We start from the raw sequence: 14,924 nt of genomic DNA, 5'->3' as shown, positions 1-14,924 counted from the left end.
TGCAGTTGATACGCAACCCTCGAGGCGGAGGCAAGAGAAGCGTAGATAAAATGTTGGATGAGGAGGTTTTGAAAAAGAGGAGAAGATTTTTTCTAAGTGGTGGAAAATCCCCGCAATAAAATGTGTTTTGCTATTAATTTGGCACACCTGCTGCATCCCCATCTCTGCGATAGAGAAGCTGAGAGAAAGGGCAGAGAGTTTCAGACGGCTGTAGGTTTTGATGATCAGACGGAGGTGACGTTTGATGATGTTTCAAAGTTTGAGAAGGCCTTGGATTGTAAAATTGTAGTGTCTTATAGAAACAAAGGCACACGAGCCCTCTCCAAATTCCTTACCCCTAACCCTAGAAAAGAAAAAACTGTGTTCATGTTTTTAAACCAGAATCACTATTACGGTATAAAAAATGTACAATCTTTTCTAGGAGCCCGTCACGTGTGCGAGCACTGTTACACAGGATACGACAGCGTTTGCAGCCACCGTTGTTCTGGGCGCTGCTCCGTCTGTTTGGACGGCTCGTGTTGTAAAGTCAGGTTCGAGCCCGTCCTTTGTGTAGATTGTAACAGAACGTGTCGGTCCGCTTACTGTCTGAGTAAACACAAGGAGCCTGTTGAGAGGGTAGGGGCTGGTTCGTACGTTAGTCAATGTGAGATGTACAAGCAGTGTGAAAAATGTCACAGACTGTGGTACGTCGCCATGAACGGCAAGAGTAAACCTCATGTGTGTCAAAAATTCAAATGCAGCATTTGTGGTGAGGTCATCGGTGAGGGGGAGGAGGAGGAGGAGGGGTCAGGGAGAGGGAAGCATCTGTGTTACATGCAGCCTTTACAGGCGGACACGGATCATAATCAAAAAATTGTCTTTTATGATTTTGAAACCTTCACGAACGAGCAGGGCGTGCACGTGCCGTATCTGGTGTGCACGAAAACCTTAGACGGGGTCAGATGGAACGCCCACGGCATGACGTGCGCTCTGGAGTTTGTCAGACATTTCAGAACGGCCTCTTATCAGAAAGCCGTCTTTATAGCGCATAATGCTAAAGGGTTTGACAGCTACTTGGTCCTCAACGCCATGATTGATCTCGGCATAAAACCCTCCTTGATCATGCAGGGTAGCAAAGTGATTTGTTTTTCAGAAACCGATTACGGGCATAAATACATAGATTCGCTGAGTTTTCTGGCTATGCCTCTCTCCGCCATGCCCAAAGCTTTAGGTTTTGCTGATAAAACCAAAGGCTATTTTCCTCATGCTTTCAGCTCTGAGCAGCGTTTGAAGTACGAAGGCCCTTATCCTCCGGCCGAAGATTACTGCACAGAGCGCATGACAGCCGCAGGGAAGAGGGACTTTGAGGCGTGGTACGACACGGTGAGGGGCGGGGTCTTTAACTTTGAAAAAGAGGCGCTGTTTTATTGTCAAAATGCCGTGGACATTCTCTCTGAGGCTTGTACCGTTTTCAGAAACGGTTTCATTCAGGAAACAGGTGTAGATCCGTTCAGCAGATCAACCATAGCCTCGGCTTGCATGAAAGTATTTCTCACAAATTTTCTCAAGCCCAGAACCTTAGCCATTCCTCCGCCCGATCATTACAAACGTCAGTTTAAATCTTATTCGCACGACAGCATACAGTGGTTAGAATGGGTTTCTAACACCCGCGGCATCTTTATACAGCACGCTCTGAACGCCAGGGAAAAACAGCTGGGAAAGTACTTTGTAGACGGTTACGCTGAAGCAGGAGGCGTTAAGTACATCTTTGTCATCCATGGATGTCGGCTATGTTTCCAAGTTCAAGAACGCTCTCCTCTCACAGGGACAACATTTGAGGAGCTCTATTCTAGTACAGTGAGGAGATTAGAGAGGTTGCGTTCGGAGCATGGCGTCACATCCATAGTCATGTGGGAACACAGGTGGGCGGAGATGAAAAACACACACCAGGGGATGAAAGAGTTTCTCAGACGTTATGACGCTCCTCAGCCTCTGTCACCTCGCGAGGCTTTGTACGGAGGCAGGACGTGTGCCATGAAGCTGAGGCACACGGCAGAGCCTGACGAGACCATCCATTACGTGGATGTGACCTCCCTGTATCCCTATGTAAATTGCAGTTTCCCTTATCCTCTGGGTCACCCTGAAATAATTCTTAAAGATTTTGAACACCCCAGCAGCTACTTTGGGCTAATCAAAGCCGTAGTGTATCCGCCCAGAGGTTTGCTATTCCCCGTTCTACCGTACAGAACTCTTTCCGGTAAGCTTGTGTTTACTCTGTGCCGCGCCTGCGCGGAGATGAATTTTCAGCAGGGTGACGAGGCCAGGGCCTTAAAGGGGGTGTGGGTTACGACAGAGTTTAACAAGGCTTTGGAGATGGGCTATCGTTTGGCCAAGATCACAGAAGTGTGGCATTTCGAGCGCAGGGACGACGCCGTCTTTCTAAAGTACATGCAGACGTTTTTGAAAGGTAAACAGGAGGCTTCGGGTTACCCGCCCGAGGTCGTAGATGAGGAGAGCAGGGAGAGATACGTCAGGGAGTATCAGACGCGTCAGGGTATTTTGCTGGACGCCTCCCAAATTAAACCAAATCCGGCAAAGAGACAAATTTCTAAATTGTGTCTCAACAGCTTCTGGGGAAAGTTTGCTCAGAGAAATAACCTCTGTCAGACGTCTCTCATCACAGAACCCGAAGAGTTTTTCTCGTTCATGTTTTCAGAAAAGCACAAAATCAAATACTTTAACTTTATCAACGACAGAGTGGCTCTGATCCAGTGGGTGCACGGAGATCGTTACATCGCCCCTCCCAACAAGGTAGACAAAGTGTTTGTAGCCGCTTTCACCACGGCCTACGGCAGATTAAAATTGTACGGTTACTTGGAACAGATGCAGGACAGAGTTCTTTATTTTGACACAGACAGCCTCATTTACACCACTAGAGAGGGCCAAAACACACTGCCTCTGGGTAACTACCTGGGAGAATTGACCGACGAATTAGACGGGGACAGCATACAAGAATTTGTCGCAGCCGGTCCTAAAAGCTACGCCTATCAAACTAGGAACAAGAAAAAAGCGGTGCTCAAAGTCAAAGGTATTACGCAGACGCATGACAGCTGTCAAAGAGTCAACTTTGACAGCGTCAAACGACTGGTGGAGAGCTATGTGCGACAGCGTGGTGGTGAGAGTGGGGAGGAGGGGGAGGGGTTCATTCAAACCCCCCAACAGAACATTGTAAGAGACAAAAGGGGATTTCTCTTAAAAAATTCTTCATTTCAGAAAAAGTTTCGCGTTGTGTTTGACAAGAGACGGTTGCTGCCTACCGGCCGTACTTTGCCTTTTGGTTTTTAAAAGAGAAATGTCACACTTTGTTGAAGAAATTGATTTTGATCCTAGATTGGTCCTACCCTTTTCATGTCAGATTGTGGGGCCCAGCGGTTGTGGAAAAACTTTTTTGTAAAAAATGTATTGGAAAATTGTCAACATGTGATGAACCGTGTACCTGAGAATATTGTATGGATTTATACTTCTTATCAAAGCATGTACGAAGAACTGCAGAAGAAAAATAAAAATATTAAATTTATCGAAGGACTGCCGGACTCTTTTGAAGACGCTCAATTATTTCCCCCTCAACAAAACCATCTTATTATATTAGACGATGTGTTATTACAAGCGGCGGATCATCCGGAAGTGGTAAGAATTTTCACGCAATACAGACACCATAAAAATATGAGCGTGATGCTGCTGACCCAAAATGTATTTTACAAAGGTAAATACAGTCGCACCATCAGCTTAAACAGTAATTACCTGGTGCTGTTTAAGAACCCGCGGGATAAATTGCAAATCAACGTATTGGCTCAACAAATATATCCCGGTCAAAAAGATTTTTTTATTCAAAGTTTTGAAGACGCTACTGGAGATCCTTTCGGTTATTTATTGGTGGACCTCACACCCACCTGCCCAGAAAGATTCAGACTCAGGTCGGGAATACTACCTCGCCGTTGGCCGGTGGTTTATTTGCCAAAAACAAAGTGACATCATTTACATATTGGGAAAAAAAACAAAACAAAAAAAAAAACGGTATGTCGGCGCGTATAAAAAGGAACGCTCCTTGAGGCCTTGAGTCGAGCCACGACGCTGATACGTATATTCTAAGTAAGATATTCTCCGGCACTGTTCCACAGACTTTCTTCAGTGTCTCAGCGAGCTTTGTTTAAACGTGCTGAAAGGAAACGTGCCGTTGAACGCTTGTCAATATAAAAAACTCAATAGCAGGAAGAAAACTATCAGGCTGCTGGCGGACAAAAAAACTAGTTTGAAGAGAAAACGAGGGGCTTTGATGAAACAGACCGGAGGTTTTCTTTTGCCTCTGCTCTCTGCCGTGGTGCCCATGTTCGGTCAGCTTCTCGGCGGTCTGATTCGCAAAAACTAAATCATGAGTCAGAAAACGAGCCAGAAGATGTTTTTGCTAAACTCTCAGCAGCTGAACCAACTGCAGCAGACGTCAGGCCCCACGGTCGTTCTGGGTACGGAAACTCCGGCTCAAACCATGAGACGTGAGGCCGAAAGTGATTTGGATGAAAAAATGAGGGCTGTATTAAACGAGTCGGGACTAACCCCTTACGAGAAAATTAAAAAATACAGCGCCCTGTTGCAAAGATATCTCACCCTGTCAAACAAGACGACAGAGAGGGGGCGGTGAAGAGACAACCTGCGCCCGATGCCGCTGCAGAAGAAGAAGAGGCGGAACCGTTGCCACAGCAACAACAACAACAACAACAGGACAACACGGTTTCTGAAGTACTGCAAAACCTCGCTCCTCGCGATCGTAAAAATGCTTCCTATATCATGAAGAAATTAAGCGAGAGCACCGGCGGGTGGACTCCAAACGGTGAATTTGTGTATAGGGGAAAGACTGTGAGAGGTTCTCATATGGTGGACCTGTTTAAACATTTGTCCTCGTCTAGAAAAATCTACAGACCGCCGCCGAAGGGTTGGACGTTTTTTTTTAAATACTCTAACGGAGGTTAACGTTCCCCTATCCTCCGTGAAAAACCCTCATGCTCGCAAACAATACAACCTACTCAAAACGGGGGGTGAGGTAGAGGAAGATAGCGGTGGTTTGGAAACCGCTCGGAAGAAAATCATCCTCTCCCCAAGATGGATCACGCCCCCCAAAGAGAGAAGAGACGATGAGGACGGTGGAGAAACAACTCTGACGGGGGAAAGATATAAAGAAATGCTGAAACATAGAGACATACATAAACATCCGTGGATTGAATTTTAATAAAGTTTATAGTTGAAAAATAAAAAGGCTCGAGACCATTTTCTTTTTTTGTGCGTCTTTTATTTCTTATCCAGCTTGTGACAATCTTTAAACATTTGTAAAGAGCAGACGGTGTGGTGACAGTCTTTACAACTCCTCGTACAGCTTTGATATTTTTTCACAAAACGAGTCACCGTGTCATCATTTTTTATTGCCTCGTCTTCACCGCCGTACAAAGATAAAACATTTTCAAAAGTTATACCGCAGGCTCTGTGTCATAAATAATAGACACAATGCTGGCCGCAGGCCGTAGACAAGGTGTGTTGCAGCTGTCTGCCGTGAGACGACACTGTTTTGCATCGTTTTTCTAAAAATGCTAAAATGTCTCTAGGGTAGTATATAAAATCAGGAGGGAATCCAAAAGAGTCGAAAAAAGTCCCCGTTCCGTCTTCTTCCAGAGTAAGGGCCAGCCAGTGTTCTCCGGGCATGTGTCCCGGATGTGTGTTCACAATCATGTAGGCGGGGCGTGTAAAAGATGACGTCAGTAAAGGCAACTGATCCGAGGCCCAAACCCCGCAGAAAACATCTCCCAGTAAACGATGCATGAGACTTTCCAGCTGAAGATTATTCATTTTTGACTTTTAGTAGTAATCCGCCAACACTTGTCGCTTGGAGTTGATTTCCAAAATAGATTCGTAGCAAGCGTAAACGATCAGGGTGGTGGTATGAGGTAACGGCGCCCTGAATCTCATTTCCAGCCTTAAATTTCCATTGGAAACAGGGGATAAGGCGTCGGCGTCTTCGGCGGCGTTGAGGTTAAAGACAAACAGAGAGTAGCCCTGCTCAAATTCTACCCTGTTGATGCTTAGAGGTAAATCTTTCAAATGTCTCCCCGTGGCGGTATACATGTTGTAAAACTCTCTGACGGACACGCCTCGATTAAATTCAGGTTGAAAAGCTTTGCTCGGAATTTGTCGGCCGTCGCGACACAAGGCCATGTATTCTACGTCGTTGTGGATAAAATTGAACGGAGACAGGTCTCTTCTTCCCGTGAAAGCCTCGTGGTGCACCATAGCCAAAACAACGTATTTGGGCATGGTCCCCAGAAATAGATTCTCTTGGTTACATATTCGAGAATTCTCCGGGATGGAATAAGTTTTCACGTTCACCCGGGCCAAAGGATAGAGAGCGTTTCCCTTTGCTAAGGCGGCGGCGTGTCCTAAACGCACTGCGGGGGCCACGGTGGCTTTTTTCACAAACAGAGAAGCTCCCAGCACTTTTAAACGATAGGTGGCGTCACCGGCGCACATGAGGCTGAAGGCGTCGCTGGCTCTGGTGAGCTTGACTCTCAAATCCACCGCGTTCAAAAGAAGCCTCTCGCTGAAAAATATGTCGGCGTGGAGAGGTCCCAGCAGGTGGACCTCTTTGGACTCGGAGGTAAAAGCGGCCCTCTCACACAAGCCTTTGTTGGGTCCGTTGGTTACCACCACCGAGTCCATAACACCCGCCGTGTCTTTGTAGAATAACCCGGCGCTGAACTGACTTTTTAAGGCGTCTTCCGAATAGTTTAATAAGGTTTCTATCACGGCCCTGTAGGGGTGAGTGGCGCTGGATTGCGATATCAATCTGTCTCCCAGAATAACGTTGCATTGAGTAAAAATTGTATTCAACGGGTAATTGATCAGGCCTACGCGGGCGTCGTTGGCCAAGTCCGTACCGTCCGCGTTGGTGATTTTTAACCTCAGGTGCAGCAAAGTGTCGTTCAGATCCAGATATTTGTCACCGTCTCCCGGTATAAAAAATTCTATGGGGCCGCCGTCCGTTATCGCGGACAAAGGCAAAACCTCCGTATAGAGTTTTTCATCGATAGATAGCTGGGTCATAGGGGCTGAAAATAAATCCAGCTCCGCCATACTGCATTCGCTCGATTTGTGGTGTAATAAGGCCATCCTTTATATTTATTTTCCTAATGAAATATATCTCCGGAGCGCGAGTTCCTCCCTTTAGGACGGTTTCTTCCGACTGATTTCTTCTTGGGGTCTCCTTTGCGTTTTTTTACCCTCGGCCTTCCTGAAACAACACGCTCCCCGGGAGGTCTCTTCCTAGGTCTTTTAGCCAAAACCATGATACCTCCGGCGCCCTCTTGAGATCCGGGGCTCTCTCCCCCGCCGCCGCTGGATAATTTACCCACGGTGCGGGTAAACACTTCGGAGGCTATGTTTTTGGCCGCCGTTTTGATGTGAGGTTTAGCGAACGCAAAACCCTTTCTCACCAAAGGCGCTACAAAACGAAATAACTTGCTAAATACAGAGCCTATACCTCTCCCGTACATCACGGGGGATCCGTAAAAGCCAGGCAAGGCTCCCCCTACTTGATTTTCGTAATAACTCACAAAACGGTGAGGGTCTGTTTTGAGACCCTGAATAATTTTTTTTATACACCAGAAAGACTTTTGACGGGCCTGAAATGTAATTTCAACACAGTCTTGCCGAAGGTGAAATCGACGGGTAGGTTTTGATCCGATTTAATCTCTATCCGAATGTTTTCAATGTGGTTCTTGGCCACGGGCAGATAGTAAGCGGGGTTGAAATATTGTGTGACCACGTCTCCGTACGTTCCCTGCACGTCGACGATTCTCAAGAGAGGAGCGTAAGCGTCACCCACCACCTGGTGTTGTACCACGTCTGTGTAACAGTAGAGGTGGTACATGCCCGCTTTTATATCCGCGGGATAAGGAGCCATCTTCGATTCAAACTTGATCCATTCTCCGGGCTTTACACCCAGGATGTAAGCCACGGGCGGAAAACAACGAAGATGAAACTGACCCCCGGCGTGATATTCAAATTTCTTGTGAACGTCGTTAAAGACTAGTTTAACGTCTGATTCGATACGTCTAAGAAACGTATTGAACTCGTCCGCAAATTGCTCGGCGCTTCTGTAATAACCTTCCGTAATTCTTTGACGACGACCCGCCGTCTCTTTCTTGGAAGAGCTCGCAACAGCCGCTACCTGTACGTTCTCTTTTCTCTTTATGAGAAGAACGGCCTTCACCTCTTCGTCCGCTTCCTCGTCCTCTTTAGGTTTCTTTTTCCAATCAAAGTAGCCTGCGCCTTTTGGTACGTTAAACCAGGTGTGCGGGTATGAAATTTCCGTCAAGGCCACCTGCCACGGGCCCTCTAAATCAATGTGTTGAGGTAAATCCACCTGGAAAACGGAGGCCGTATTATTTTTAAAGACGTCGCGGCTGGCGTTGGAGGGAAGGGTGATGTAAAATCCATCGCTAACCGCCCCGTTCATGATTTTTTGTACAATCCGTACGAGGGTTAAAGATGAAGTGCGTACACGGACGGCTCGCGGGTTTTATTTTATACGTTTTTCAGATCGTCGGCTCTGATCCAACTGTTGAATTTTTCGGGCCAATTTTTCCAGCGCACCAAGGCTTGCTTTTCACCCCCCACCACCCTCCTGGCTAAAATTTTTTCCACTCTATAGAGCTTATCGGGAGCCGTCTTTACTTTTTGCAACTCGGCTTCGTAAAAAGTGCCCTCGATAGATTCTCCATCGTAGTCTTTCAGTTTATATACCGGCGGTAGACGCGGTATGCATTCAGACACTGTAAATAGCTCGTCGGTGAAGCTCTGTTCGTATTTTTTATCAAACTTTCCCCTCAGTCAGGATATTCTCACCGTGTCCCCCTGTTTCAAGTTCATCTTAAACCTGGCTTTATATCTGAGAGGAAAAGAACCGTACAGGTTTTGAAAAACTCAAGAGGTATTTTCCTCGGTCACCTGCTGAGGGGTCATTTTTATACTTTTATGGTAGCTGTTGTTATAGCTTTTCACCAAATCCTGTAAAACCTCCAAGTATCTACGAGTGTTTTTAGCTGTAAAATACCTCCACATTCTAGTTTTCAGCGTGCGGTTAAATCTTTCCACCACCGAAGCTTTCAGATCGCTGGCCGTGGCAAAATGTTTTACCTTGTGTTTCTTCATCAGCCTCTGGAGGTTCTTGTTGAAAAATTCTTTACCAGAGTCAGTTTGTAACTTTTCCGGGGTCCGGCTCTCTTTGAAAACAGATTCAAAAGCCTTCGCAGTCTCCGAGGCGCTTTTATTCTTTAAAACTCTCACGTAGGCCTTTTTGGAAAATACATCTATGACCGTCAAGAGATAACGATAACCGTCGTTGTGCTCGGCCAAAGCCTGCATATCGCAGAGATCGGCCTGAAATTGAACCATCGGTCGTGGCACAAACACTCTATTCCTAGGAAAATTTACTCTCACCGGCTTGTGCAGAGTATAAGCATCCTGCTCTGATAGAAATTCTTTAACTTTTTCCACATTTACATTTTTACCCGTTTCATCTTGCAAGGCTCTGCGGAGTCTGTCCGCTCCTCCAAAGCTGCCCGGGTGAACCGGGTTATAATATGCTTTTTTCATAACGCTTTTCTCAGACATGTTCACACCAGCGCCTCTCCAGAGTTTATGAAAAAAATCAGCGAGACTCTACTTTTTTTAATACAATTTTTTTATTTTGTATAAAGCATCAGAAATACGTTGCAAATATATGATGGTTCAAAAATACATTGAAAATATATGATGGATCAAAAATACATTGAAAATATATGATGGATCAACACACACACACACACACATTATAATATTCAAACATCGAGGCTGTACAGGGCCGTCCTCATCGCCGAGGCTCCGATGGTGGTTCTAATAACACAATGCAGCTTCAACAATTCACTCGAGACGTGTGTAGGCACACTGTTTTCTACACGTTGATTTATGACATCTACAATCAAAGCATATATCATAAACAGGTGATCCACGTTGTCATAGTTCATCTCTCTGATCAGTTCACCAAATGCTTCGGGTAATGACCGTTCGTCCGTGAATTGCGAGGCTACCATGATGAGCAAACCCCACAAGGGTCCAGCGTGACTTCGAACCGAGTCCAGCCTCTTTCTCATTTCATTGACACAAATATCATTTGTTCTGTTTTCAATCACCCCTTCTAAAATATAGACTAACCAGCCGGTAGTCCAGTGATCCTTCAAATGCGCCGTCAGTTTTCCACAATAATCCCCCATGACTTCAACTCTTCTCCGTCGTTCCACAAGGTGAAGGCTTCTTCGATGCTTTTCAACTCCAGAGCGTTTCCTTTTTCAACCAGTTTGTCGTACAGGTCGGCAATTTTCTCCTTCACACGCCTTTTGAATTTCAGATCGTCGAGAAAGGCTTCTGCCAGACCTTGGATCCTCTCACCCGACACGTGGATGGAGCGATTTTTCAAGGCCGCGGCGATGGCGGGAACAAATTTAGCCGTCCAAAGTCTCTTGTTCACCTGCTCAAAGTACTTCAGGTAGAAGTAGTCCGGCTCATCCTCCAGACACTCGTGCTCCCTCTGACTGGGGTGGTTGGTGATACAACCGTAGCAGATTTCCGAACGAAAAATGGAGATGACGTGGTTCAGCAGATGAGACACCACGGCTTTCACCGTGTTCAAAAGAACACGCCGGGCTGTAAACCTCATCTTTTTCCAACTGGTAAAAACACATCTCTTGACAGGTATAGTTGAACACATACCCCCAGGCACCGCCGTCCGACAGTCTCCACTCTCTGTGGAGAGCCTCGGGTGCCGGAGTCTGAATCCGACACAAATACGTCACCCGCTTCTTCGGAGCTCCACGTAATTCGTGATAACTCGATACAGGAGTCTCGCAGATCACAGTGTTCGCGGCAGCAGACTCAGCAAAACTTTTTCCTTTCAGGGCAACACACATTCTCCCTCTTAACCCGTCGACCTCTATATGAATCGAGCGCCGTTCTACTCGTCCCCGCCCTCGAATGATCTGATTGGTTTTAACCTCAGGGGTGTGGACACACTAGGGGGCTGGCTACGGACAAATCGGTGGGTGAAAACTTACCTCCTCTCCAGTCAACCCTGAGTACAGAAAGAGAAACACTCTGTCGGAATATCCTCCTCTCCTTTCATTACAACAGAAATTTGAACAACGGACGAAAAATTACACCCTAGTAAGTAACCCCTTCACACGGATAAAACACATGATGGTTGTTTTGAAAAGAAACACTCTGTATCCTCCTCCTCTCCTTTCATTACAACGGACGAAAATTACACCCTACTAAGTAACCCCTTCACACCGATAAAACACATGGTGATTGTTTTGTACTCCCTCTTTGTAAAGAAATAAATTTTTAAATACATACTCAATATGGTCCTTTCACTCTAACAAAACACGTCCTCCCTCTTTCACCAACAACCTCAAAATGAATTTGCCGCCATTTTACTCGACCCCGCCCTCGAATGATCTCATTGGTTGTTACCTCTTCGCCTGGGCGGGGAAAAAGAACTAATCAGATCGTTCAAGGGGCGGGGTTAACTAAGATCAAAGGACCTGTCAAAATTTGACGAGAAGGTGTACATATTACTCTCTAATGTCCTATTGGGACTAATAATTAGCCAGTATTGCCTACATTTCATTTCAAAATTCCCTGGTGTACTATTCTATACTTACCCTTTCAGATGTCTGTCTTTCTCGGTTTGTTCAAAGTTTTCACATATTTTGTTTCTTGTTTTGTAAAAAAAAAAAAAAAAAATCAGTTGTGAGCCTGGATGTTGCCAGAAAGTAAACACTGTTTTATAATGCTCTTACAAAAGAAAAATAAAAAATATAAAAAATATATATATATTTTTGTAATCCAAACCAACCTAAAACAGAAGAAGTTTAGTCTGATTTAATATCAGACAGTGAGAAAAAAAGGTTTAGGGAAAAATTTATTTTTTTTTTTACACAGTGTATGTAATCTCCTTTCAATTGTATATGATGTGACTATCTTATTGGTCCACAGGTGACATGGGAAAAAAAAAAAAAAAAAAAACACCCAGATGGAAAAAAAAAAGTCAGCACTTACCGTCATGGTGAGGGTTTCCCAGCGTCCATGGCTCATCTGAGTCAAAGTGCGTATCCCCTCCAATTCCTGGCCCAGGGAAGTAGGCATGAGCTAGGAAGCCACCCTCACCATCAAAGGGTGAGCTGTCACCATGGAAACCTGAAGCAAAGATGATAGTGATGTCCACATCTTTCTTTGTCTTCTCCAGCTCACTGTACGGCACAGCCTCAAAGTGCAGAGGAGTCACATTTTGCCAAACATCAAAGGCTCGTCGAATGGCATCATGGGTCTCCTCAGCTCCGACTTTGGGTGTCACATTCTTTATACTAAAGGGATACAAGAGGAAGCATGGAAACGTTAGAGAAGGAAAACGCCTGATCATCTGTACACCAAAACAGATTATCAAGCCTCAGTGAGCTCTTCCGTCAGTTTCAAGATGAGAGCTGCTTGATACACTAGACCACAAGAAAAAAAAAAAGAAAGAACCCGTTTTCCCTTTTCCCGCTTACCAGCAGAGAACTTAATGGAGCAGTTTGTGAAAGGAAACAGCTGAGTCTCTTCCCGCTGCCGTTGAATGGCTTGCAAGTATGTCAAGGAATCAGCCTCTGGAATTTATTTTCTGATTAATAATTATCAACAGCCCAGCGTCCACTGAGACCCATTTGATCGAAAAAGCCTAACTTCACTTTCTGCACTGAAAGAATATTCCAGTGTCAGACTTCCACATTGTCTTCCAGGACTGAGTTCTTTACGTTGTCTCTGTCATTGTTCATTACAGGAATAAATGTTGTCAGACTATCTGGCCGAGTCCTGCTCATTCATATGGTGCATATTTACACTGCATGCAAGCTCACTGGCTGATAGCTGACTAAAGATGTGTTTCTTTTAATATAATTTTAAACACAACTGTCAGCAAAAATTTCCTTCACAGCTCATGATTTTGTGTTTGGACAGAGTTGAATTTACTAACAGACACAGGTCTGAAGAGACAGTGTGGGTGTCATTTTGAAAGGCATGTTTAACTGATGTGGCTATAGCTTGCAATGGGTGTGGTGAACCTCATTAAAAGGACTGAAATGGTTAATATAATTAGCAAGGAAAGTGTCAGTCAGATTATTAATTCATAATTATGATAAATTTGACATCTGGCTTGATTTGACATTTATTTCCATAGTGCTTCCCGAGAAAATTGGTTACAAGAAGGTTGAATAGCACTGAATTTGTTCAAATTTCCTACTTCCTACAACCTGTTCATACAGAGGCAATTGTTGGCAATTTGCGCCTGTTCTTACAAAAGTACTAATCCCACAACCGTGGCTGATGGCTTAAATGAAAGAAAACATTTGTCCCTTTACATCTATTGACTTCAAATATTGAATTGAGTCATTCCATAAAAAATAGGGCTAGTGAAAATACAATATTTTTTGGAAAAATAAAAAACGAGTTTGAAAGGCCAACAGCATTGACTGTGTGTGTCATTGTGTGCGTCACTGCGTGTGTTTGTCTTGTGTGCCTCAACTCCGGATACGCAGGGCTTATTTGGGGTGAAACATTTCCCCAATCACAAATTGTTATACTTCAGGGGATACCTTAGGGTCTCTACTATTTGATGAAAAACTTGTCACAACATGATTTTGATTGACAGGAGACCTTAGCTGCACATAGTGCAAATTGGCATTAGCACAAAATGTCATTTTCAGGAACTATGATAAAACCATAGAACCCTGAAACTTAAAAATGTTTGTGCATGTTGCTGAAAGTGTCCTAAAAATTTCTGTCGAAATTTTTACTAAGCCACTTTCATTGTATAATATGTTAATTAGTTTGTAACACCAGCATCCCAACCACTAGGGGGACTGAGTGAACAGATTAATAATAAGAGATGGTTCCATAGGTGGGGCAGCATGGTGGCATGGTTAGCACTGTTACTCCACAAAAATAAGGTCGTGGGTTTGGTTCCCAGCCTGGCGCCTGCAGAGTTTGCACATTCTCCCCATGTGTACGTGGGTTTCCTCCAGGTACTCTGTTTTCCTCCCACTGTCCACAGACATGCATGTCTAGATTAAATGGTGACTCTAAATTGTCTGAGTGTGAGTGTTTGTTGTTTGTATGTGAGTGTCTCTGTCTTTGCGTGTTGGCCCTGTGATGGACTAGCAACCTGTCCAGGGTGTCCAGTGTGAGCTGGGATTGGCTCCAGCACTCCTGCGACCCAGACAGAAAAGCAGTAGAAGATGGCTGAATGGATGGTTTCATGGTTAAGACTACATTTATGTTCCACAGATAGGAACATACTGCTCTATGTTTTGTATGATATTAGTGTCTGTCATATGAAGTACATTACTACTGACTTTGTCCTGGAAAATGATGTAGAATGATTTAGAAAAGAGTGGGAACCCCGCACGAGGTCAAAGGTTGGCCTGTGTATTCTAAAGAATTTTTGAATGTTTGTGAGAGTGAAAATTTATAAGAGTTTGTTTCTCTTATCTCTTTAAGGAGATAGGATACTGTTTTTGAAACTGCAGGGGTTCGGGGGTTTCAATCCCCCGAACCCCTGTTGTGTTATGTCTTTGCATCTCCTGTACAACTACTTCAAACTCAAAGGCTCAAAAAATATTCTTAGGGAAACAATGGCATTTGGAAAGTATGCACAAATGCAGTCTCCCCTGGCACGTGCTAGTTTCCATGAAGTGTTATGACTGGGGTCATTATGTTTGTGAAAAGTGCATGGTAGTGTGGGTTGGACCTGTGTGTGCCCTGTGTCTATGTTCTAT

The 14,924-nt window shown here is 44.7% G+C and overlaps 1 protein-coding gene across 3 annotated transcripts in view; it reads right to left on the bottom strand.

Annotated features, from left to right (window-relative positions):
- Positions 1-14,924, bottom strand: part of LOC115060657 (matrix metalloproteinase-16-like) — a 127,402-nt gene that overhangs the window by 84,850 nt on the left and 27,628 nt on the right. For all 3 annotated transcript variants that reach the window (XR_003842269.1, XM_029528650.1, XM_029528651.1), the window contains one exon: positions 12,175-12,479. Coding sequence is in view for 2 of the 3 variants with exons in the window: in XM_029528650.1 (XP_029384510.1) it covers positions 12,175-12,479 (305 nt within the window). In the remaining variant the exon portion in view is untranslated. The remainder of the gene's footprint in view (positions 1-12,174; positions 12,480-14,924) is intronic.

Source organism: Echeneis naucrates, chromosome 20, assembly GCF_900963305.1.
Source record: "Echeneis naucrates chromosome 20, fEcheNa1.1, whole genome shotgun sequence".
Taxonomy (NCBI): Eukaryota; Metazoa; Chordata; class Actinopteri; order Carangiformes; family Echeneidae; genus Echeneis; species Echeneis naucrates.
This window is presented reverse-complemented; position numbering and strand designations above follow the sequence as displayed.